General features: G+C 47.0%; 1 protein-coding gene across 1 annotated transcript in view; it reads right to left on the reverse strand.

The window, feature by feature from the left end:
• Positions 1-16,403: 16,403 nt before the first annotated feature.
• The window catches only part of CFAP299 (cilia and flagella associated protein 299), a 164,915-nt gene continuing 154,702 nt past the window's right edge, over positions 16,404-26,616 (reverse strand). Inside the window, exons 5-6 of the mRNA XM_075998675.1 lie at positions 23,872-24,001; positions 16,404-16,650 (exon numbers count right to left, since the gene is read on the reverse strand). Coding sequence (XP_075854790.1) covers positions 16,555-16,650; positions 23,872-24,001 — 226 coding nt within the window. The 3' untranslated portion in view covers positions 16,404-16,554. The remainder of the gene's footprint in view (positions 16,651-23,871; positions 24,002-26,616) is intronic.

The following is a 26,616-nucleotide window of genomic DNA, read 5'->3' on the forward strand; positions in this document are numbered from 1 at the left end:
GCGAGGACGGGGCGGCGACGGGGAGCCGCCGCGCGCCCCGGCAGGCAGGTGTCCAGGTGTCTGTCCGTGTCCCCGCGGCGCTGCGCGCACCGTGCCCGCCCGGGCGCCGGGAAGCGGGCTCTGGTTTGTCCCAGCCTCGGACTCTCGCCGGTTTCGGGGACACCCGCCCCGCCGCGCTGGCCGGGGACCCAAAGCGCCGCGTCCGAGCGGCCCCGCGTGCGCCCGGGTGCGGGCGGCCCAGCTCGGCGGGTCCAGGGGCCGCAGCCGCGCCGAGTGTCGCGCGTGTGTCCGGGTGCGAGTGTCAGAGAGAGACACACACGCGCGCACGCACGCACTCTGGTGCGGGTCCTTCGCTCCCCAGCCGGCGCGCAGCCCGCCTCGCCCCTGCGCGCTTCGCTTGGGTGCAGCTTGGAGAGCGGAGCCCGCAGGGGGAGGGACCAGAGCGCGGGCGGGGGAGGGAAGGGAGGAGGGAGGGGAGGAGGGAGGGGAGGGGAGGGGAGGGAGGAGTAGGAATGGCTAGGGGAGGGGAAAAGGGGAAGGAGAAAGTAAGGGTAGGAGGAGCCCCAGCGCATTGGCTCATGCCTGTTAATCCCAGCACTCTGGGAGGCCGAGGCGGGAGGATCGCTCGAGGTCAGGAGTTCGAGACCAGCCTGAGCAAGAGCGAGACCCCGTCTCTACTAATAATAGAAAGAAATTAATTTGCCAATTAATATATATATAGACAAAAGATTAGCTGGGCATGGTGGCGCATGCCTGTAGTCCCAGCTACTCGGGAGGCTGAGGCAGGAGGATCGCTTGAGCCCAGGAGTCGGAGGTTGCTGTGAGCGAGGCTGACGCCACGGAACTCACTCTGGCCCATGTGGCAGAGCGAGACTCTGTCTCAAAAAAAAAAAAAAAGAAAAAAGAAAAAGAAAGGGTAGGAGGGACGGTTCCATTTATTTATTTGTTAATGGCTGTGCCCTGGCTGGAAAAAGAGGGCGGCCGAGGCCGGTGAGCTCCTCCCGGCTTTTTTCTTTCTTTCTCTTCTGATTCGAAACGTGATCACAACAGGGACCCTGTCCTGGCTTCCCTCCCCCGGACTCTGCACCTGCGTCCTGTCCGGTCCCCACCGCGCCCTGTCACTCTGCTTGCTCGCCTGCCCGGTGGTCCCCGTCCTCACCTGTCATACCTGCCCGGTGGTCCCCGTCCTCACCTGTCACACCTGCCCGGTCCCCATCCTCACCTGTCATACCTGCCTGGTGGTCCCCATCCTCACCTGTCACACCTGCCCGGTCCCCATCCTCACCTGTCACACCTGCCTGGTGGTCCCCATCCTCACCTGTCACACCTGCCCGGTCCCCATCCTCACCTGTCACACCTGCCCCATACCCATCCTCACCTGTCTCACCTGCCCGGTCCCTGTCCTCACCTGTCACACCTGCCCGGTAGTCCCCATCCTCACCTGTCACACCTGCCCCATCCCCGTCCTCACCTGTCACACCTACCCGGTCCCTTTCCTCACCTTCTCGGGAGGAGAGAAGCCTGTGCGAGCCAATGGCTGCATGTCCCCCACGAGTAAGAAACCAAACTCTAAGAAACACGGTGACCCAGCACCTCTTGTGTGTTCCTGGCTGGAGCTGGAGCCCATCCTACTAAGCGAAGCGTCCCAAGAATGGAAACACAAGCACCACGTGCACTCACCAGCAAACTGGTGTCGACGGATCAGCACCTAAGTGGACACACAGGAGTGACATCTGTCGGGTGTCGGGCAGGTGGGAGGGGAGGAGGGGACGGGTGTAGACAGACACGACGAGTGAGACGTGCACCGTCTGGGGGATGGGCACGCTTGAGGCTCTGACTCGAGGGGGGAGGGGAAACAAGGGCAATATATGTGACCTTAACACTTGTACCCCCATCATATGCTGAAATAAAAAAAATTTTAAAAAATTTAATCACTAAAAAAAAAACCACACCCCAATGCCACCCCCACCTCCAGTCCCTCAAGGGGCCTCTCTGCGGGTTGGTGTCGAGACAGGAGGGTGTGTGAAGACCCCCCAGTTCCGAGCTGGGTCTCGGTGCTGCCGGCTCCGATCGTCTCCCTCATTCTCTCCTTCCTTGGCTTCACCACAGAGGTTACAGTACTCGCTAACATTGCACCTCACGCTTGACGCCCTAGACCCTCCGCGTTCCCTCGGTCTCACGTGTCTTGCCTTCAAAGCATCTTCACAACGAAGCCCAGTTTCACAGACAGGGAAACTGAGGCAGCAGCACTTCGCAGAGCTGAGCTCCAAGCTCAGAGGAGCCTGATTTCTGGCCCCGGGCCCTGGATCACCAGTCGATCGATAATGAAACTGTCCTTTAAACTGGAGTTTCCATGCACGGTGCATGCAAGTGTTCTTTATTATTGTTATTATTATTGTTGTTGACACAGAGTCTCGCTTTGTTGCCCAGGCTAGAGTGAGTGCCGTGGCGTCAGCCTCGCTCACAGCAACCTCCAACTCCTGGCCTCAAGCGGTCCTCCTGCCTCAGCCTCCTCCCGAGTAGCTGGGACTACAGGCATGCGCCACCACGCCCGGCTAATTTTTTCTATATATATTAGTTGGCCAATTAATTTCTTTGTATTTATAGTAGAGACGGGGTCTCGCTCTTGCTTTCGCTGGTCTCAAACTCCTGGGCTCAAGCGATCCTCCCGCCTCGGCCTCCACAGAGTGCTAGGATGACAGGCGTGAGCCACCGCGCCCGGCCTCATCCTCCTGTTTCTGGTGAACTGGGAGTATCCCGCTGGCATCCTGAACTCGGCAAAGCATGCAAAACGAGACTGAGCATCCACACCCAACTGTACAGCCGCGTTCTTGGTTTCCAGACTCACGCGGACGGCACCCTCGACCCTTTCAGCCTCCCGGGTCCCGAGCCTCAGAGTTGCGTCCAACCTTCCCCTCCTCTCTGAGAATTGCAAGTCCACTGCTAAGGCGTAGACGGGCTGTCTCTTAGACATTCCTCCCACCTGGGCTCTTCATTCTTATTTTGCAACCTCTTCCTCGTTTTGGTCATTAATTCGCTTTAGTATAAGCCTAAAAAAAAATCTTTCAGTGCCCTAAACGGCTTGCAGAGCTCTGCCCCCCTGCCAACCGAACGTCACTTCTGTCGCGACGTAACGAATTTCCACAGACTTAAAAGAGGCTTTAAAACAACACCTGTGTTTCATCTCTAGGTGGGCTCCCGGCTTGTGGTTCCAGGTGAGGCTCTGGGTGGAAACCCTCTTCCAAGCTCATTCCAACCTGGGCAGAATCCAGGTCCTTCCGTGCGGTTGTAGGGCCTGAAATCTCATTTTCTTTTTTGTTTTTTTTTTTTTCTTTTTTCTGGATGTTAGCCAGGGCCCGTCAGAAGCTTCTAGAAGCCACCTGCCATCTCCGCCCTGTGCTACCTTCTACCGTTGGGAACGTTTTGCCCAGAGGCTCGGTCCTGTTCTGTGTCCTTAAATAGGACAAGAACCAGACAAGCATCCGAGGCGTCCAGTCGGAATCGGAAAGAGGGGGACGGACGTGTCGCTGCGTCTATTCACCTCTTTTCGTGCACGCAAGCGTCTTGAAGGCAGGGACTGCCTCTCGACTTTTTAGGGTCACGGCCGCCCTGCAATCTCCTTCACGAATTATTTGCTGAACTGAATCCAAGTGTCACCTGCACGGTGACAAGGAGGAAGGCTGTCCTATCCAGCGTCTCCTGCCAGACACATCTGTTTTCCCGTATAAACGTGCAGAAGAAAAATAATAATAATAATAATAACGCGGTGGTATTCCTAAAGCACAAAATAATTCGATGTTAGCCTTTGCTCATTTCATCTTTTTTTTGTTGTTTATTTTGTTGTTGTTGTTGTTCTGAAATCATTGCAAGTGCTTCTGACTCAGGCGCTCTTTAAAATGTTAATGACGTGGAAATTAAATGTGACTAAAACAAATATACTGAGGGATGGGAATTAGTCAGCTCCTCGGGGGCAGAAACTGAGAGGTTTGTATGTTTTTCAATCGCCCATAGTCAAGGGACCCAGACAAAACCAACGTCAGTATTTTGGGGTGTGTTTTCCCGGTCTCCTTTTTTTCTACGCCCTGAGGCATAGAATATTTTCACGTGCTGATATCTTTATAACCGTATATAGCATTTTGATTTTTTTTTTCTATTTAGTTAAAAATAAACAAATTCTATCGTGAGGGGAGTGGGCCCCTTTTTATGCTATTTTTTTTTTATTCTGCTCATAACTAGCATATCAGAACAACATGAAAACGCATAAGGCTTTGTGACTAATTGACACAGTCGTGTTTTCCCTTGAATTATTCGATTCCACGTTTACTGCAAATTTCTACTGGTCACGGTGCTGTGAGGATTTTCTTTATTTTTTTGAGACAGAGTCTCGCTCTGCCGCCCGGGATAGAGTGAGCGCCGCGGCGTCAGCCTCGCTCACAGCAACCTCAGACTCCTGGGCTCAAGCGATCCTCCTGCCTCAGCCTCCCTCCAGAGTAGCTGGGACTACAGGCATGCGCCACCACGCCCGGCTAGTTTTTGCTATATATTTTTAGTTGGCCAATTCATTTCTTTCTATTTTTTTTTTTAGTAGAGACGGGGGTCTTACTCTTACTCAGGCTGGTCTCAAACTCCTGACCTTCTTGAGCGATCCTCCCTCCTCGGCTTCCCAGAGTGCTGGGATGACAGGCGTGAGCCACCGCGCCGGGCTGCTGCTGTGAGAATTTACCAATATGCCTCTTCCTGCCAAAAAAAAATTAAAAATATATTCTTTTGCTTCCAGCAATTGATGATTTGCCCCTTGGTAGAATGTTATGAATCGTTCTCCAATCACAGCGTGAGAAATTTTGCAAGCCCACCTTGAAGGCTTTATTTTTTTCCCATAGGCTGCTTGTTTGCTACTTGGGATTCGATAGTTGGAGAATCTGCCCGGGTCTTTGCATTATTTCCCATGTGCAACCTCCAGGCTCTGCCCTCTGTCTTCACTGCTTCCTGCTGCAAGCCGCTCAGGTGGCCTCTGTAATTCCTGTTTAAATTCTTACCGGACTCCAAAAAGCCTGCTTTTATTCTAGCATATTTCTCTGTTTTGGTCTTATCAGCTGTTATTGCACACAGCAGTCTATTAACTCTTAGGCTTGGGTTTTCGACAAAGCAGTTCCTTTAAAAAAAGTCTTTTCACAGCAGGGCGCGGTGGTGGCTCACACCTGTCATCCCAGCACTCTAGGAGGCCGAGGCGGGAGGATCGTTTGAGCTCAGGAGGTCGAGACCGGCCTGAGCAAGAGTGGAGAACCCTCCTGTCTCTACTAAAAAAAATAGAAAGACATTAATTGGCCAACTAAAAATATATAGAAAAAATTAGCTGCTGGGCATGGTGGCGCATGCCTGTAGTCTCAGCTACTCTGGGAGGCCGAGGAAGGAGGGTCGTTCAAGGTCAGGATTTCGAGACCAGCCTGAGCAAGAGCGAGACCCCCGTCTCTACTAAAAAAAAAAAAAAAAAAAATAGAAAGAAATTAATTGGCCAACTAAAAATATATAGAAAAAATTAGCCGGGCATGGTGGCACATGCCTGTAGTCCCAGCTACTCGGGAAGAGGCTGAGGCAGGAGGATCGCTTGAGCCCAGGAGTCTGAGGTTGCTGTGAGTGAGGCTGACGCCACGGCACTCACTCTAGCCTGGGCGACAGAGTGAGACTCTGTCTCAAAAAAAAAAAAGAATTACAGACAGATGGGGGGAGGGCATAGAAATGACAGAATGTCACCATTTTGTGGGGACTCAGTTTATGCTTTACTTTTATGCTCTCAGGGCATCCAGGTGTTTTTCTGGCCTCTCTTCCTGGAGGGAAGTCGGTTGAAACGGCCCCCGGGTACCTGCCCACGGAAAAGCAAACAGCTTTCTCTGACCGCAAGTGATCACCTACCGGCAACTCCTCCACCCTGTTTTTCAATTTCTGAACTCCGGAGCACACTCTTGCCCTTGTGAAACCGAGACCGAGATAACTGTGGCCGGGAGCCAAGCCCTGGAAACCAGTCCCTATTTTTTTTTTTTTTTTTTGTGGCCATGTATTTAATCACTTTATTTTTCAGACATTTTTGTGGGAGATATCACATATACACAAGAGTGCATAAGACAATGCAATTTCTTAACCCCTTTCGTATTTTCAACGTCTTCTCCGTGTGAGGCGTTCTCAGTAATTTCTCATAAGGTATTTTTTTTTTTTTTTGCTTTACTATTTGCCTCTTTGCTTGGATAGGCCCTGCTGTTACATCAGTTCAGTCGATTTTTATTTATTATTTATTGCATTATTTATTATTATATTATTTATTATCATTATATCATTCATTATATTATAATTTATTATTATGTTATTTATTATCATTATATCATTTATTATATTATTATTTATTATTATATTATTTATTATCATTATATCATTAATTATATTATTATTATATTATTTATTATTGCATTATTTCTTATTTATTATATTATTATTACATTATTTATTATTATATTATTATTATATTTATTATTACATTATTTATTTATTTATTTATTTATTTATTTATTTTTTGAGACAGAGTCTCGCTCTGTTGCCCGGGCTAGAGTGAGTGCCGTGGCGTCAGCCTCGCTCACAGCAACCTCCAACTCCTGGGCTCAAGCGATCCTCCTGCCTCAGCCTCCCGAGTAGCTGGGACTACAGGCATGCGCCACCATGCCCGGCTAATTTTTTCTATTTATAGTAGAGACAGGGTCTTGCTCTTGCTCAGGCTGGTCTCGAACTCCTGACCTCAAGCCATCCTCCCGCCTCGGCCTCCCAGAGCGCTGGGATGACAGGCGTGAGTGAGCCACCCCGCCCAGCTAATTTTTTTCTATATAGTTTTAGCTGTCCAAGTAATTCCTTTCTATTTTTTTTTTTTTAGTAGAGACGGGGGGGGGGGTCTCACTCTTGCCTAGAGCCGGTCTCGAACTCCTGACCTCGAGCTGATCCTCCCGCCTCGGCCTCCCAGAGCACTGGGATGACAGGCGTGAGTGAGCCACCCCGCCTTGGCCTCAGCCAGCCTTCCCGAGAGGCCCCCCCTCATAAAACCAGGAAGGCCGGACGCCTTGGGCACTGTCCACTGGGGTGTCAAGTTGGCACCTCCGGGGAAGCCCAGGACGGGTGCCAGGAGCCGGCAGGAGAAATCAGGGAAGCGGAAATCTCGACGGCCCGGCCTCCCCGTGTGGTTCCGGGCCAGCCCTGCTGGGCGTGTCTCAGAGAGCAAGGGGACTCTATCTTCTTCCCTCGGTGGCCTTGGGCAGGACCTTGGAAGGCGACGCCAGCCTCCAGTTTCCCTGTTCATCGGGGCTGGGGGGAGACAGAGTCATTACTCTTTATCGCATGAAGGGTGCTGGGAGAATTTATGGGCCATAAAAGGCTGGGGATTCTCAGCGGGAGGCAGTCCCCGAGGAGGACGGAGTGTTTGCACTGGTTTTATGACAGGGGCCGTAAACGCGTGCAGGTGGCCGGGGTGTCCTGCAGAAGAAATTATCTCCGGCTCTGCGGAAGAGCCGGCCGCGCCTCCTCGGCTTGCCGGGCCTGGGCGGGAGGTCCTGCGACCGTCGGTGGGAGCAGATCCAGTCCTGAGACGGAGGGAAGACGGTGTTGGCGTTTGCTGCCCCGCGCAGGTGTTTTGTGGCGTCTCTTATCTGGGGGGTGACGCCCCGGCCCGAGCGGCCGAGCCCGGCTCAAAGTCGGCCTGGGCAGAAATTGTCTTCCGAGTCCCGTGAAAAAGTGGGAAGGCCTCCTTGTCTGCTTCCATGGCTGTTGTTGTTGTTGTTGTTGTTGTTGTCGTTGTTGTTGTTGTCCTGCTCTTCAGAGACAGCTCACACTGCAGGCCGCCCTGGTGAAGAGACACTGCCTGCTTTTCTCTTTCTTTCTTTCTTTCTTTCTTTCTTTCTTTCTTTCTTTCTTTCTTTCTTTCTTTCTTTCTTTCTTTCTTTCTTTCTTTCTTTCCTTCCTTCCTTCCTTCCTTCCTTCCTTCCTTCCTTCCTTCTTTCTCTCTCTCTCTCTTTCTTTCTTTCTCTCTTTCTTTCTTTCCTTCCTTCTTTCTTTCTTTCTCTCTCTCTCTCTTTCTTTCTTTCCTTCTTTCTTTCCTTCTTTCCTTCCTTCCTCCTTCCTTCCTTCCTTCCTTCCTTCCTTCTCTCTCTCTCTTTCTTCTTTCTCTCTTTTTTTTTCTTTTTTTTGAGACAGAGTCTCGCTCTGTCGCCCAGGCTAGAGTGAGTGCCGTGGCGTCAGCCTCGCTCACAGCAACCTCCAACTCCTGGGCTCAAGCGATCCTCCTGCCTCAGCCTCCCGAGTAGCTGGGACTACAGGCATGCGCCACCACGCCCGGCTCATTCTTTTCTATATATATTAGTTGGCCAATTAATTTCTTTCTGTTTTTAGTAGAGACGGGGTCTCGCTCTTGCTCAGGCTGGTTTCGAACTCCTGACCATGAGCGATCCTCCTGCTTCAGCCTCCCAGAGAGTTAGCATTATAGGCGTGAGCCACCGCGCCCGGCCCTGATTTAAGTCACTTCTATTAGAAAATTAGCTTCTTGTCCTGTGGACTTTGTTTTTTTATATATATTTTTTCTTTTTTTAAAGTATGTGTCTTGCTAAAGTGTGGACTTTCTTAACAAAAAGCTTCTCATTGTTTCTCATTCCTTCCTTCCTCTCTCACCCTCTGCCTCTAACGGTTCCCAACTTTTGCCAGCTCTTCCGACACGGGTCTGATCTCGTTTATTTATATTCCCTTAGACACCACTCTCATCCACACTTCTCCGTCCTCCTAACTACCTTTAATGCAGCAACTGCAAGAAACAGGTTTCTGACATTTCAAATACTTCAAATACTTCATTGTCTCTTCGTTCTGCTCATTCTGCACACAGCTAAGGCGTTCATCTTTACGCAACGGAAAGTGATTCTGCCTTTTCCCGGAGAAAAACACCTATCTGCTGGCTCTGAAGTGACATCTCGCTGAGGTCTAAAAGGCCCGGGCAACATGAACTTCCGGAGAGACCAATGAGCGTCTTCACGTTTCTGTGCCTGGCCGCAAACTCACACTCCATACCCATCTCTGCTTCCCGATCCAGCCTTACAAGAGCCCAAAATGCCAAGCGGCACCGTAGCAAACCCTTGCGCATAAATTTTTGGTTGAACAGATCAAGTAAGAAAACAATAGATTTTAAATTCCATACGACTTGGATTTAATCTCCACATGAAATACATAGTTCTGTGATACTTAATAGCCATATACAGGCCGGGCGCGGTGGCTCACGCCTGTCATCCTGGCTCTCTGGGAGGCCGAGGCGGGAGGATCGCTCCAGGTCAGGAGTTCGAAACCAGCCTGAGCAAGAAAGAGCGAGACCCCCGTCTCTACTATAAATAGAAAGAAATTAATTGGCCAACTAAAAATATATATAGAAAAAATGAGCTGGGCATGGTGGCGCGTGCCTGTAGTCCCAGCTACTCGGGAGGAGGCTGAGGCAGGAGGATCGCTTGAGCCCAGGAGTTGGAGGTTGCTGTGAGCGAGGCTGACGCCACGGCACTCACTCTAGCCTGGGCAACAAAGCAAGACTCTGTCTCAAAAAAAACAAATCAATATACATAGCATCACACACAAAAGCACAATGTATCTATACGAGACACGAAAGCATCATAAGTTTAGTTCTAGCTCTGTTTTCCATGGAGGCTGTGGTATATTCATGCTTCCTTAGCCTTTTGCCTTTACCTGTTAGACTGTCCCCAAACAGCCATGGTTTGCTGCTGATTTTTTTGTGTGTGTGTCTGGGTCTGTAAGCATACCTAGCCGTTGTGTTTGCTCATAGTTCATGCTACATAGTTCGGGCAACAATGTGATGGCGCATTGCAACAATGCAACGAAAGCATTGCCCAAGGCGACAATGTAACAATGCATTGTAACAATGTAACAACCCAGCAGAGCCACTGTGCGAGGCAACAATGTAATGGCGCATTGCAACAATGTAACAAAAGCATTGCTCAAGGTGACAATGTAACAACCCAGCAGAACCACTGTGCGAGGCAGCAATGTAATGGCGCATTGCAACAATGTAACAAAAGCATTGCTCAAGGTGACAATGTAACAATGCATTGTAACAATGTAACAACCCAGCAGAACCACTGTGCGAGGCAACAATGTGATGGCGCATTGCAACAATGTAACAAAAGCATTGCTCAAGGTGACAGTGTAACAATCCGTGTGACAAAAAGCACTTGCACTTCCCTTAATGCCTTGAAGTGGGGAAGTGAGGAAACAACGGGAGGCGTGATTATTTAGATTCTTCTCATTTCTTCCAGACCCACTGCTAGTGAGCCTTCAATCTTCCCTTCTAACATCATTCATCGGGTAGGAAGGGTTAGTGGGAAATCTCTGCAATAAATATCACCTCGGCTCAGCCTTTTCTCCTCTCTTGTTTATCTCCAGGGATGCTGCTATTCTGCCCCGTACTTGAGTTCTCTCGGTTTGCTTTATTTCCAATACAATTTTTTTTTTTTTGAGACAGAGTCTCACTCTGTCGCCCAGGCTAGAGTGAGTGCCATGGCGTCAGCCTCGCTCACAGCAACCTCAGACTCCTGGGCTCAAGCGATCCTCCTGCCTCAGCCTCCCTAGTAGCTGGGACTACAGGCATGCGCCACCACGCCCGGCTCATTTTTTTTCTATGCATTTTCAGTTGGCCGATTAATTTCTTTCCATTTGTAGTAGAGACGGGGGTCTCGCTCTTGCTCAGGCTGGTCTCGAACTCCTGACCTCGAGCGATCCTCCTGCCTCGGCCTCCCAGAGTGCTGGGATGACAGGCGTGAGCCACCGCGCCCGGCCTCCAATCCAACTTTGACCACAAAGGGGAGGAATATCTTGTCCTCACCTCACCAGGTGTGCAGCATAGCTCAGCTTTACCATTTTTGCTTCTATTGCAAAAAAAAAAACCCACAAAAACCTTTCAATCCTGCACCACTTGACCGCTCAACCCCTTAAACCCCGAGAACGCTTAAAGGCTCGGCTCAGGTGTGACCTTTTTTTTTTTTTTTTTTTTTTTTTTGAGATAGAGTCTCACTTTGTTGCACAGGCTAGAGTGAGTGCCGTGGCATCAGCCTCGCTCACAGCAGCCTCAAACTCCTGGGCTCAAGTGATCCTCCTGCCTCAGCCTCCCGAGTAGCTGGGACTACAGGCATGCACCACCATGCCCGGCTCATTATATATATATATATTAGTTGGCCAATTAATTTCTTTCTATTTGTAGTAGAGACGGGGGTCTCGCTCTTGCTCAGGCTGGTTTCGAACTCCTGACCTCGAGCAATCCGCCTGCCTCGGCCTCCCAGAGAGCTAGGATGACAGGCTTGAGCCACCGCGCCCGGCCTAGGTGTGACCTTTTAACTCAGCTCTCCTGGGGTGTCTCCGCTGGCCTTTCTTGTTTCTTTCTGGTGCTTTTTTCCCCTCGTCCCTACTGCTCCCTTCTTTGTCCTTCCTTTTCTTGCCCAGCCTCTGCCCTTGGCCCAGGGGCCAATTTCCAGCTCTGGATATTGTCTGTTGTTTTTCTTTTTTTTTATAACATCTGCCTCGTGGCAATAAACACACATTGTGCATGTCAATAGCAGCTCCTCGCCCTGCCTAAAAAAAAAAAAAAAATCACCACCCACGCACGATTAATATTTAACGTAGGAAATTCTGTTCCCCTTTCTGTTCTCTCTCTCTCCCTCTTCCCTCCTCTTGCCCCCAAACACTCTCTGCTTCCAGAAGGCGGTTGCATTTTTCACACGTCGCCAGCCAGGAGTGCAAGTGGAGCTTAGGACAGCCGGGGCTTGACGCCCTGTGCTTGTCGCGCTTGGACCTTGTGACCGCCGTCCTCTGACCCTTGGCACTCGGGTGCCGCGTGTGGCTCGGCACGGTTGGCAAAAAAAAAAAAAAATTATAGAGACTGAAATGCCTCTTTGAATGTATCGATAATTTGAAATATATATATATAAAAAAAATCCAAATAAATGAAGTTCGTATGAAAAGAAACTCCGGTTTTGTGTTCTGCCGCCGGGCTCTGTAAAATCCATGGTGTTTGAGAAATTAAATCCCGAGTAGAATAAAGGAATGGAGAAAGAAAAGTGAGCGAGTGCAAAGGGCTAAATGATGCTTCTAATTGCTGCCTCTCGCTTTGTTTTTTTTATTTCCCCCCTGGGAGACTCACCACGCACCTTGTTCCATATAAACCAGGGGTCCTCGAAATCTTTAAACAGGGGGGGCCAGTTCACTGTCCCTCAAGACCGTTGGAGGGCCGGACTCTAGTTTAAAAAAAAAAAACCAAACTATGAACAAATTCCTGTGCACACTGCACAGATCTTATTTTGAAGTAAAAAAAACAAAACAAAACAAAACAAAAAAGGGCAAAAACACCCGCATGTGGCCGGCGGGCCATAGTTTGAGGACGCCTGGTATAAGCTGAACTCCCCTCCTGGGCTGCCACACTTGCAGGAGGAAGTAATGATACTCTTGTCTCTCTCACTCCACACCTTCTCTAGACTTTCTCTGAACCATCACAGAGAAAGACAAAGAGTCTCTAGTTTTTATTCATTTATTTTTTTTTTTGTTTTTGAGACAGAGTCTCACTTTATTGCCCGGGCTAGAGTGAGTGCCGTGGCGTCAGCCTCGCTCACAGCAACCTCAGACTCCTGGGCTCAAGCGATCCTCCTGCCTCAGCCTCCTCCCGAGTAGCTGGGACTACAGGCATGCGCCACCATGCCCGGCTAATTTTTTTTTTTTTTTGTATATATTAGTTGGCCAATTAATTTCTTTCTATTTATAGTAGAGACGGGGTCTCGCTCCTGCTCAGGCTGGTTTCGAACTCCTGACCTCGAGCGATCCTCCTGCCTCGGCCTCCCAGAGAGCTAGGATTACAGGCGTGAGCCACCGCGCCCGGCCGAGTCTCTAGTTTTTATTCATTTATTTTTTTGTTTTTGAGACAGAGTCTCACTCTGTTGCCCAGGCTACAGTGAGTGCCGTGGTGTCAGCCTCGCTCACAGCAACCTCAGACTCCTGGGCTCAAGCGATCCTCCTGCCTCAGCCTCCCGAGGAGCTGGGACTACAGGCATGTGCCACCACGCCCGGCTGATTTTTTTTATATATATATCAGTTGGCCAATTAATTTCTTTGTATTTATAGTAGAGACGGGGTCTCGCTCCTGCTCAGGCTGGTTTCGAACTCCTGACCTCGAGCGATCCTCCTGCCTCGGCCTCCCCAGAGTGCTAGGATTGCAGGCGTGAGCCACCGCGCCCGTCTTGAACTCCTTTTTATGAACAGAAAGGATAAGAGCCTCTCTATTGAATGCTGGATTTTTTTTTTTTTCCCTGAACGAGATCACTCACCATACTCTTTCTTTACGGTCGAGTTTGCAAACTGCGTAATTGGATGTTGACTTATGCCATACTCTTATTAGAAACTGGGCTTATTTCATCGTTATTTTTTTTTAATTAAGAATATAAAAAATATTTAATAATAACTTCTTCTGCACAAAAACCATTCAATTGGACATTAATCGGCCAGTCTTTTGAAGTCAAGCTCGGGGCTTTTGTCTGCATATTTCCACATCGCTGATGGAATTAGTGTCATTTTTCTCTCCTAAAATATGTCAACTCTGATTTCCTGTTTGCTTTCTTTCTTTCTTTTTTCTTTTTTTTATTTCAGCATATTATGGGGGTACCAATGTCAAGGTCACGTATATTGCCCTTGACCCCCTCCCCCCTCGAGTCAAGAGCTTCAAGCGTGCCCATCCCCCAAACTTTGCACATCTCATAATATCGAATCTGTTTGGCAGTGGAAAGTTTATTTATTCTTCACTAATTCGATTAGGAAGCCCCTGTTTTGTTTTCCCATAATAATAAAAAAGGCTCCGATGTCCTTTGATCTGGGCCCAAGGGTCATTTATACCTCCAGAGCCCTTATGCATCTTTTCCATTTTGTTTCGCTTCCTGAGCTTTAAGACCACCCCTTATAAAGTAGTAGGTGATTAAATTATTTTCTAAGAAAACAGGGAAGGAAAAAAAAAAAACTAAACAAAAACAACGTCTCGTTGGGGACAGAAACAGTTTCTTTAACTCAGTTTTGTGTTATTAAACTTATAAGAAATATTTGAACGTTAGAGAGCCCTAGAAAAATTCTTCTTTTCTTCCCTACGACTTCCTTTTTGCCCGAGCTGGAAAACGTAAGCTATGGTTTTCAGACCACAGAAAACTACGGTTTTCAGACCAGACAAAACCCTAAAATGAAACCGCTCGACTAATTCCGTGTTCATCTCTTGGCCGCCTGTTATAACATGCTTCGTATTGTGAACATCAAACTCAAACAAGTGGATGTTTTATCTTTCTAAAGTTTAGAATCAACGACCTCAATCTTTCTGAGTTTCTGAGACGTTAATCCAACTTCACTTCTCAAATAGTACAGAAAGGTTACTAGTTAATAAATAACTCTATTTTATTTTTTTATTTTATTTTGGGGGACAGAGTCTCACTCTGTCGCCCGGGGTAGAGTGAGTGCCGTGGCGTCAGCCTCGCTCACAGCAACCTCCAACTCTTGGGCTCAAGCGATCCTCCTGCCTCAGCCTCCTCCCGAGTAGCTGGGACTACAGGCATGCGCCACCACGCCCGGCTAATTTTTTTTTTCTACGTATTTTTAGTCGGCCAATTAATTTCTTTCTATTTATAGTAGAGACGGGGGTCTCCCTCTTTCTTGCTCAGGCTGGTCTCGAACTCCTGACCTCGAGCGATCCTCCCGCCTCGGCCTCCCAGAGCGCTAGGATGACAGGCTTGAGCCACCGCGCCCTGCCTCTGTTTTTCTATTGTATCAATTTCGCTTCAACAAAGAACATCTCCTAACTGCTTAATGTCACCAGGGATGCCCTAGTGACAAATGTAAATATCTTTTGGACATTATAGTCTGGAAAATGAGGCAGACATGAAAGATACACACAAATAATGGAATTATTACAAACTGCGGCAAGTTCCTGGAACAAAATAACAGGTCCTGAGAGGCCAGGTGGCTCCTAAACCTGAATGAGCACCAGAGCCATCCCATTTTCAAAATAACATAATGATATATCCACGCTATAAAAATACACTACCTACAACAGAAAACTGCAAAGTCAGATGCTTTTCTGCAGAGGTTAAATCGTGTATATATTCATTGCTTAAGCTATTTTATATGTAGCTTCAAAAAAACCAGATACATATATAATGAAATGCCAAACATGGCTTTTCTTGTTAGTTCAGAATTTCTGCCAAGGCGCCCAAGGTGTAGAATAATACAGTACAAACGACCCCAATTTGATCAATATCCAGTGATTTTAGGAGCTAGCCATGCCACGCGGCATAACGCTTGGTCCACTAGATTCGGCAAGAATAGGGCCTAGTGGGCCGGCCGCGGTGGCTCACGCCTGTCATCCCAGCACTCTGGGAGGCCGAGGCGGGAGGATCGCTCGAGGTCAGGAGTTCGAAACCAGCCTGGGCAAGAGCGAGACCCCCGTCTCTACAATAAATAGAAAGAAATCAATTGACCAACTAAAAAAATCTAGAAAAAATGAGCCAGGCATGGTCCAGGCGCATGCCTGTGGTCCCAGCTACTCGGGAGGAGGCTGAGGCAGGAGGATCGCTTGAGCCCAGGAGTTGGAGGTTTGCTGTGAGCGAGGCTGATGCCACCACGGCACTCTAGCCCGGGCAACAGAGTGAGACTCAGTCTCCAAAAAAAAAAAAAAAAAAAAAAAAGAAAGAAAGAAAGAAAAGAAAAGAAAAAAGAGAATAGGGCCTAGTGGAACATTTTTGTTTTGGAAAATCTGAGCTAGAAAACATGTCGCCAATGACCGTATCTTTGAAGCAGCAACAGGATTCTCTCCGATGAGCTGCTGCAATCAGCTTTCTTTTCTTTTCTTTTTTTTTTTTTGGAGACAGAGTCTCACTTTGTTGCCCAGGCTATAGTGAGTGCCGTGGCATCAGCCTCGCTCACAGCAACCTCAATCTCCGGGGCTCAGCGATCCTCCTGCCTCAGCCTCCCCCTGAGTAGCTGGGACTACAGGCACGCGCCACCATGCCCGGCTCATTTTTTGTATATATATTTTTAGTTGGTCAATTAATTTATTTCTATTTTTGGTAGAGACGGGGTCTCGCTCTTGCTCAGGCTGGTTTCGAACTCCTGACCTCGAACGATCCTCCCGCCTCGGCCTCCCAGAGTGCGGGGATGACAGGCGTGAGCCACCGCGCCTGGCCTGCAATCGGCTTTCTTGTCCGAGAAAATAAGAGAGAGAGAGAGAGAAAAGAAGAAAAAAAAAGCCCTCAAAATCAGAGCAAAGGGCTACCCGTGCAATAAAAAAAAAAAAGACAGTCCCGTTTACGGTTGTCATTTCTGTATTTACTTTTATTATCCTAAGCTGCCCTTGCAGCTAGGGGACTCACTCACTCATTCATCCCTGGTCATTCTGCTTTGGCTCCCGCCTGCGGAGTTCATCCGAGCTTAACAGAGCGCGAGGGAAACCGCCTCACACGTGGGCGCTCAAGTCTTCCTTCTGGAAATGTGGTCGAAAATGACGGCCTGGATGTACAGCTCTGTCTGGATCGGGGTTCTCGTGGAGTTGTCACCCGGATCCGCCTACGACAGACAGACAGGGCAATTACACCGTGCAAGTCACATCCGTGCAAACGATCGGCGAATAATTATATATATATATATATATATATTTTTTTTTTTCTTTTGGCTTAAATGTTGTTGAAAACAAGCTGCAAAGGCCGTTTGCACTGGGGGGGGGCATTTCTGTGTGTCCCACCCTAGACTCTATTTCTCAGGAGCGGGGGACACAAATGCAGTTAGGAGATTTGGGGGTGTCGCGTTGCTGAACACGCCAAGGCTCAAAAGCCGTGTCTCAAAAGCCCCGTGCTCGTCCAGACCCTCCTGAAACTCCCGAGAGCCGCCAAATGCAGAGTTCCTAGCCAGGGGGGCTTCGCGAGGCTTACACGGGCCTCCAGGGTCGTAATTCAGAAGGAACCCTAGCGTGACGTCGGGTTTGTCAGACGAAAACGTTTCGAGTTTGGGGTTGGCGCCGACCGGTCCCCAAGTGCCCGTAGATGCAGGAGGGGTTTCGTGAAAAGCTGCTTTCTCATGACAGTCGTGGTACTCCTCTCGGGGTAATACGGATTCCCAAATTCAGTGTTTTCACAGCCTAAGCACGATTACTTCCCAAATCACTCATTCTTTCGAGAGATTTTCATTAAGGCCTATTCTTTTTTTTTTTTTTTTTTTTTTTTTTTTAGACAGAGTCTCGCTCTGTCGCCCGGGCTAGAGTGAGTGCCCTGGCGTCAGCCTCGCTCACAGCAACCTCCAACTCCTGGGCTCAAGCCATCCTCCTGCCTCAGCCTCCTCCTGAGTAGCTGGGACTACAGGCATGCGCCACCATGCCCGGCTCATTTTTTCAATATGTATATTAGTTGGCCAATGAATTTCTTTCTGTTTATAGTGGAGACGGGGTCTCGCTCTTGCTCAGGCTGGCTTAGAACTCCTGACCTCGAGCGATCCTCCCACCTCGGCCTCCCAGAGTGCCGGGATGACAGGCGTGAGCCACCACGCCCGGCCCACTACGTCCTATTCTTGCTGAATCTAGTGGACCAAGCGTTATGCCACGTGGCATGGCTAGCTCCTAAAAATCACTGGATATCGTGACAATCTTGGTTTGATGCAAGCAGCCCTGTCCTCTTATTTATCTGTGTTAGGGTATATGATAAAAGCAACATCTTAATCCTATTTTGGCTCGTGTTTCCTAAGTTTCTATTCTGGTATGCTGACTGAATAAACTAACATCATTCGTTATTTACATTACATTATTTACACAATATTAAGGTTAACATTACACAACATTTAAGATGATGAAAAAATGCAAATTTATATTACAAAATTATATACTGCATCGAATCGAGTCATTATTCTGACGACTTTATTTTCATAGTAATTGTGTTTTTTCTTTTAATAAGTGAGCTTGAAGACACTTCTCCAAGATCTTTAGGTAACATAAAACCTTATACTGCTATTAAGTTGAATTATATGATAAATAACATGACTCACTTGACTTATAATTTCTAACTAATACAGAATGCCGAAAAGTTGATGCCGAATTATTAGGCATAATTTTTAGTTTACTTATATATACCTTTGCTTAGATCCTATGGAAAGTGCTGGGGTTTTTTTTGGTCCTGTTAAGGAAAGTGTTCATTTTGTGTCTGCTATTGAAAGTTGCAATATAGCCGGGCGCGGTGGCTCACACCTGCAATCCTAGCACTCTGGGAGGCCGAGGCGGGAGGATCGCTTGAGGTCAGGACTTCGAAACCAGCCTGATCAAGAGCGAGACCCCGTCTCTACTAAAAATAGAAAGAAATCAATTGACCAACTAAAAATATCTAGAAAAAATGAGCCGGGCGTGGTGGCGCATGCCTGTAGTCCCAGCTACTCGGGAGGCTGAGGCAGGAGGATCGCTTGAGCCCAGGAGTCTGAGGTTGCTGTGAGCGAGGCTGACGCCACGGCACTCGCTCTAGCCCGGGCAACAGAGTGAGACTCTGTCTCAAAAAAAAAAAAAAAAAAAAGGAACAGTTGCAATATATAAACTATGCTACTCTGTAAAAATGCTAGTGGAAGACACACAGTTATTAATTATTGGCTGACTGTTTTCTCTACGAAATAGGAGCTACTTTGGTTAAAAGTCACTATTAAGGCCGGGCGGGGTGGCTCATGCCTGTAATCCTAGCACTCTGGGAGGCCGAGGCGGGCGGATTGCTCAAGGTCAGGAGTTCAAAACCAGCCTGAGTGAGACCCCGTCTCTACCATAAAAATAGAAAGAAATTAATTGGCCAACTAATATATATAATATAAAAATCAGCCGGGCATGGTGGCTCATGCCTGTAGTCCCAGCTACTCGGGAGGAGGCTGAGGCAGGAGGATCGCTTGAGCCCAGGAGTCTGAGGTTGCTGTGAGCGAGGCTGACGCCACGGCACTCACTCTAGCCTGGGCAAGAAAGTGAGACTCTGTCTCAAAAAAAAAAAAAAAAGTCACTATTAATATGAATGGCTCAGAATACATTGGGAGAAATAGGGAGGAGCTAATGTCATTAACATATGAGCTGTTGTGTTTCCAAGAGAAAGTAGTACCCAGTTGGGAACAGCCACTTCTAAGGAATCCAGTTTGACTTGACTGAGGGGGCAATGCCTTCCATGTCTGCAAAGCGCCTTCCAGCAACCTGCCCTATTTCTTGGCCTCAAAGGCTCGAAGAACCTTCCATTAAATATATTTGCTACGTATAAATCACCTTGGGACATACTGGGAACCTTCGGGAAAGGGGAATCCACCCAAATTTGTAGGCGTTGCAGGTGAAACGTGGTGGAGAGAGTATCTCGGGTTTGGTTTCCCTGACCAAGGATGATAAATAAGTAAAGGGCTGTAAAAAAGTCCGATTTGAAATTCCGCATGCAAAACGGCTCGGGCAGAATTTATTTATTAGCCTCTGTTCAAAATCCTATGGCCTCAGAGTCTACAAAGCAAACTGGAGGAGCCCCTTATGGCGAAATAACACGCTTGATGCACCTGTGTCAACGATTAGGCAGAGCTACTAACAAGATAAGCCTGGTTTTACCATCCAGAATAAGCTTTCTTTGAAATTGTTATGATAAGAAGAGGGGAGGAGACCGCCAGGAAAAAAAAAAAAAATGTGAGAAACTCTGAAGTGGGAAAAAAAAATATATCAAACAGATGATTACTTTAGATTTACATCTAATTTACATGGAGGCAAACCAGATTTACATCTGGGTTTTCTCATCTTTGATTAGTTTTAACTCTGTAAATTGCAGGAATCTGACAATAATTCACATAATTGTCTGTAGGGATGCAAAGTAATTGTGTTCGATGCAGTGCAGCTGGTTTTTGCATTGGCTTTTTTTGCAGATCCACTTTTCATTTATTTGCAAATTAGTCTCAGAATTTCTTATTCTCTTTATATGTCTTTACTCTTTGAACAGGTTGTAAGACCTTTTTGGGCCCTCTTTAATGAACGAGTTAAAAAATGTTTGCTATGTGTTCATTGTGTATCTATTGGAGAACCTTCTTTTAAAAATTGTTCCTTAATGATTGACAACAAGAGTGCTAAAAATAATCACACATACCCCACGGCAACTGCAAACAATATAGCTGGTTAAGAAAATTCAGCACTTAGGGCCGGGCGCGGTGGCTCACGCCTCTCATCCCAGCACTCTGGGAGGCCGAGGCGGGAGGATTGCTCGAGGTCAGGAGTTCGAAACCAGCCTGAGCAAGAGCGAGACCCCTGTCTCTACTAAAAATAGAAAGAAATTAATTGGCCAACTAAGAATATATATAGAAAAAATGAGCCGGGCATGGTGGCGCATGCCTGTAGTCCCAGCTACTCGGGAGGAGGCTGAGGCAGGAGGATCGCTTGAGCCCAGGAGTTGGAGGTTGCTGTGAGTGAGGCTGACGCCACGGCACTCTAGCCTGGGCAACAGAGCAAGACTCTGTCTTAAAAAAAAAAAATTATATATATATATATATATATATATATATATATATATATGAAAAGCAACATAATATGCTAACATGAATATGAAAGAAAAGTTTATTTGCAGTAATAATAAAAATGCAAATCAAAGTGACCCCATCTCTAAAGTAAGATTTTAAAAGCAAGTTGTGTTTCCCAAAAGGGGAAGAACTTACCCCGTGGAGCAACCTCTTACGATTACGAGGTAGTTTTCTAGGCTACCAAGTTGGGGCTGCCACCGTTTTGTTGGTTTGTTTGATTATGGGTCTTTTTTTTTTTTTTTTTTTACTCTTGCTTCAGCTATTTGAGGCAATGTACAGGGCCAAGGCCACTAATGTTTATGCTGAAGATATTCCAGCCATCAGTCATCACTTAGAGGTTACCAAGATGAGATTTTTTTTTCCTCTTGCTAATAGCCTTGATCACTATGAATGCTATTGTGTTCAGTCGTCTAATAAACTGCAACATCTTGCACCCTGCTTTGGGATTTCAACGCGTCAGAAATCGAAAGCTTTTGCTGAGGGGTAGTGAATTACTGGGCATCTGCCTAAAAGAACAAAAGTCACTCTATGAAAAAGACACCTGCACTCGGATGTTTATAGCAGCACGATTCACAATTGCAGAGATGTGGAAACAACCCAGGTGCCCATCCATGCACGAGTGGATTAATAAAACGTGGTCTATGGACACCACGGAGCACTACTCAGCTCTGAGAAACACGGTGACCCAGCACCTCTCGTGTGTTCCTGGCTGGAGCTGGAGCCCATCCTACTAAGGGAAGCGTCCCGAGAATGGAAACACAAGCACCACGTGCGCTCACCAGCAAACTGGTGTTGACGGATCAGCACCTAAGTGGACACACAGGAGTGACATCTGTCGGGTGTCGGGCAGGTGGGAGGGGAGGAGGGGACGGGTGTAGACAGACACGACGAGTGAGATGTGCACCGTCTGGGGGATGGGCACGCTTGAGGCTCTGACTCGAGGCGGGAAGAGGGCAAGGGCGATATACGTGACCTTGACATTTGTACCCCCATAATACGCTGAAAAAAAAAAACAACAAAGTGTCATGGGAGTTGACTATTATTTCAACTGTAGGGGACCCGGAAGAAACCATTCTCTCTCTCTTGTTGATTTAGAAACAATCTCCTAGCTGAGGTCTTGCACTTGCAATCATGCTATGGCCATACTTGTGTGTTTTCTGGTGCCTGCTTCTTCTTTTTCATGCATTATCAGGTTTTTGGATATTATGGGAAAAACAATTACTTTGTTCTTAATCATCTCATCCAGCCACGAAACTAACTTTGTGCTCCTCCCCATGTTTTGTGAAAAAGCAAGCATGAATCGGGGCTAAAGTTCTCTTCCCCAAATCTCTCCACCCTCATTTCCCTGGGCCATACTGGTCCCTCGTGCCTTTAGCATCGTGATTGATTAGCCTGCCCCGGTGATTAAAAGCTTAAAACAGTCATTTTGGCCATGTATGTTTTGTCGGGATATATACTTTTCTTTTCACTGCAGATATTCAATGTGCATGGTGAAGGGTTATCCATTTACATTCTCTCTCTTTTTTTTTTTTTTTTTTTTTTTGAGACAGAGTCTCACTCTGTTGCCCGGGCTAGAGTGAGTGCCGTGGCGTCAGCCTCGCTCACAGCAACCTCCAACTCCTGGGCTCAAGCCATCCTCCTGCCTCAGCCTCCTCCCGAGTAGCCGGGACTACAGGCATGCGCCACCACGCCCGGCTCATTTTTCCTATACATATTTTTAGTTGTCCAGCTAATTTCTTTCTATTTATAGTAGAGACGGGGGTCTCGCTCTTGCTCAGGCTGGTCTCGAACTCCTGACCTCGAGCGATCCTCCCGCCTCGGCCTCCCAGAGTGCTGGGATGACAGGCGTGAGCCACTGTGCCCGGCCTATACTCTCTTATTAATAAACATTGAGATATATTTATATGGGTAGATATATACATAACATTCAAAATTATATATATATATATATTTTTTTTTTCCTTCCTCCAGCTGGCCTTTCTCGTAACACACTTCATATATGCAACGAGTTCATGCCCTGAACGCTTGAGAGCAATGTGCTTATCTCTAGGGGCTGCTCCTTAAACGCCGCATTTAAAATTGAAATCAGTTTTCCAGGTCAAGAGCAGGGCATGGCACTTAAGTTTTAGGAGTTTTCATTCATAAAAGCCAAGTTCTGTTATGTAATGTTTAACGTGTTCCTCCAGGCCATTGGGTTGATCGGTCGTTAGTTGAGTAAATACTCAATTTATAGGCGGTGGGACTTTCAGTTCAGATATACATACACCAGGTGAATGCTCAGGTGGGGGCGGGGGGGCGAATGTTTAAGAGCTACTTAGAGCGTGGGTGTTTTAGGGCTATAATCAACCAAACACTCGGAGACTTGGGTAGCAAAACCAGAGAGCTGGCAAGGCCTCAGCTTTGCTTAGCGGCTGTGACTGGGGCCACAGTTAAAAACCAACATTCACAGACCACATTTTATTAACGCCCTCATGGATTTTGATGGGCACTGGGGTTGTTTCCACAGCTTTGCAATTGCGAATTGTGCTGCTATAAACATTCAAGTGCAGGTGCCTTTTTTGCAGAGTGTCAATGGATCTTTTGGGTCGATGCCCAGTAATGGGATTGCTGGATCAAATGGTAGATCCACTTGTATCGACAGGAGAGATCGGGGCCGGTGGCTCTAAAGGAAACAGAGTCGCAAGACATTCAGGATGGGATTCGGGGTCTGGAGAGTGAGGATGATGTTCCAGAAGAAGACGACTTCACTCTATTTGAATCAACGCAGATGGTTGTACCGCACTTAAAAAAAATAGCACATGCCCTGAAAATAAGCCCTAGGGTGTCTTCTGGAGGAAAAATAAATATGAGACCCTGTCTTATTTTCGGGGAAACACAGTATTTAAATTCCCACGAAACTCTTCCTTTCTGATTTTTTTTATTATAATTTTTTTCCCAGCATATTATGGGGGTACGAATGTTAAGGTTACATATATTGCCCTTGCCCCCCCCCCTTGAGTCAGAGCTTCAAGCGTGTCCATTCCCCAGACGGTGCACGTCTCACTCATTGTGTTCCTTGTTGATTTCTAATAATTTAGGAATCTTTGGAGCGTTCTTTGCAAAGACGGTGCATGCTCTAAGGCTCCCAATGGCGTTTCATTTCGAGGCCCAAAAAACTAACGAGTGTGGCATACTCAGTAGATTTTTGAAGACTGGTATAAACAGAGTAACATCGGAAGAGATAACTAAGCGTAAAAGCAGAATTACCTTTGAGTCCACGTTGAGAATTTTCCGGTCCCTTTTGTATTTGAAAAGCAAGCCTTCCGGATTGTCAGTGATCACTTGAAAATTGGGACTTGAGTTGCAAACGGCGGTGTGATTGTCCCAGTTGTAAAAGCTGCAAGAGTCAACATTTAGTAGGGATTGACACAGATAAACGACTTTAAATTGGCAGACATATTTCAAAACACATTTGGGGACATTCGGTCTCAAGATAAGTCGATAGGGACAGTCCGTGCAACTATGTAGAAGAACATACCTGAGAATTAAAATTCTTGGCCAGGCAAGGTGGCGCATGCCTGTCATCCCAGCACTCTGGGAGGCCGAGGCGGGAGGATCGCTCCAGGTCAGGAGTTCGAGACCAGCCTGAGCAAGAGCGAGACCCCCCCCAACCCTGTCTATACTAAAAATTGGAAGCAATAAATGGGGCAACTAAAAATATATAGAAAAATATTAGCCAGGCATGGTGGTGCATGCCTGTAGTCCCAGCTACTAGGGAGGAGGCTGAAGCAGGAGGATCGCTTGAGGCCAGGAGTCTGAGGTTGCTGTGAGCGAGGCTGACGCCACGGCACTCACTCTAGCCTGGGCGACAGAGCGAGACTCTGTCTCAAATAAAAATACTTATTTTTTTATGTATCTTATTCCTGCTAACATGTCACTGATATTATGTTTGCTTTTAAAAGGACAGCCACAGAGATGAGGTCTGTGGCTTATGGACCAATCTGCCTCTCAAATGTTTGTGGTTATTTATTTTTAGTGCCTTTCCTCTGATTGTATTTCTCCGTTGTTTTGCACTCTATTCATCACTCCCCTTACTCCGTTCGAAAGTGTGGAATTCGTTGATTAAATTCACTCTGAGTTACACCATTGTTCTCTGAGGCATCCATATACCATTTTTTTGTTATCACCTGAAAATGCAATATGTCGCTTGCACAGAAACAGACCAAGGGAACAGGGCAGTCCAGACTTAAACCCGTGCATTTCTAGCAAGCCAATTAATCTTTGACAAAGATGCCAAGAACACACAGCGGGGAAAGGAAAGTGTCTTCAATAAGTGGTGCTGGGGAAACTGGGTGTCCAAATACAGAAGAAAGAAATGAGACCCTCCTCTTACGTCGTATAAAAAAAATCTACTCGAATTGGATTAAGGACTTCCACCGAAGATCTTAAATTGTAGAATTTAGAATTCTAGAAATATAGAAGAAAACGCAGAGGAAAAGCTCCCTGAAATTTGTCTGGGCAATGGTCTTTTGAATATGACCCCAAAAACACAGGCAACAGGGAAGGAAGGAAGGAAGGAAGGGAGGGAGGGAGGGAGGAAGGAAGGAAGGAAGGAAGGAAGGAAGGAAGGAAGGAAGGAAGGAAGGAAAGAGGGAAGGAAGGAAGGAAGGAAGGAAGGAAGGAAGGAAGGAAAGAGGGAAGGAAGGAAGGAAGGAAGGAAGGAAGGAAGGAAGGAAGGAAGGAAGGAAGGAAGGAAGGAAGGAAGGAAGGAAAACAGAAAATGATAACTATGTGAGATGGATGGATACGCTAATTAGCTTGATTGGTTGTATTTCACAATAAACACATATATTTCACAGTTGTACACTTTAAACACAATTGTTTTTTTTTTAAAAAACAGGAAAAGTCAGGAGAGTTTGCACGAATCATGGTGACATTTAAACATTACACGTTATTTTCTCTTTTTTGATCTCTGTGTAAACCGGGCTGTAAGGAGGACGCACTTAATAATTTTATTGTCCAAAGTAGGACCCAAGATAGTGGCTGCCACAAATAATTGTGCCCAGAGGACAAGAGGAAGCCTGGGCAGTCTCGGGCAGACTGAGATGTGTGGTCTATGCAGCTACAAACCGTTTAAACGCCGCTGATCTACGGTTGATTCAGCCAATGTTTGTGCAAAACGCTTCCAACGTTTTGCCACGGATTTGCCAGAAATATGATAGAAATGTTTGGACAACGTTAAAACATGTTTTCTTATGGCCGATCCTTTTCATTTTATTGCATTGCTGTGGAAAAGTTACATTACTCGGAACTGCATTTGTGGCAGAGAGACGTGGAATTTAATCTAGAATAATACATAGTCCTGCTCTTTTTTAAATTTTTTTGTATTTTTCAAAGAGCATCACGACAGCAAAACTTTCTGCAAGAAATGAATTCTCTGAAATATTACATGCCATCTAAAATTATGCGTTTGAGCGGTTGTTTGCATTGGTAAGCTTATGAGATCTGAAGTTTAGTGTTTTCATAAGTTAGTTCACTTGGCTTCCATTCATGGCTACATATTGTATGTCTAATTTCACTCGGATATTCAATACATGCATATGCAAGTTAGGAAAATATAGATAACTGCTGAAAAACCCACCGAAACTTTTATAAAAATAATTCAGGATTTTAAAAGTTGTAGGGGCGGATAGTCAGAAGGGCTATTTAGGTCAATAGAACACAATTTAGACCATCTATTCTGTGCCAGGAATAGTCCTGGGTGTATGTACCGTGTTTCCCCGAAAATAAGACCTCCCCATGAAATAAGCCCCAGCAGGATGTCTAAGCACATGAGCAATAGAAGCCCTACCCCAAAAATCAGCCCTGGTGGTGGGCGTGGCTATGAAAATCAGCCCTGGTGATGGGTGTGGCTATGAAAATCAGCCCTAGTGAGGGGCGTGGCTATGAAAATCAGCCCTGGTGATGGGCGTGGCTATGAAAATCAGCCCTAGTGGTGGGCGTGGCTATGAA

Source organism: Microcebus murinus, chromosome 29 (assembly GCF_040939455.1).
Source record: "Microcebus murinus isolate Inina chromosome 29, M.murinus_Inina_mat1.0, whole genome shotgun sequence".
Classification (NCBI taxonomy): Eukaryota; Metazoa; Chordata; class Mammalia; order Primates; family Cheirogaleidae; genus Microcebus; species Microcebus murinus.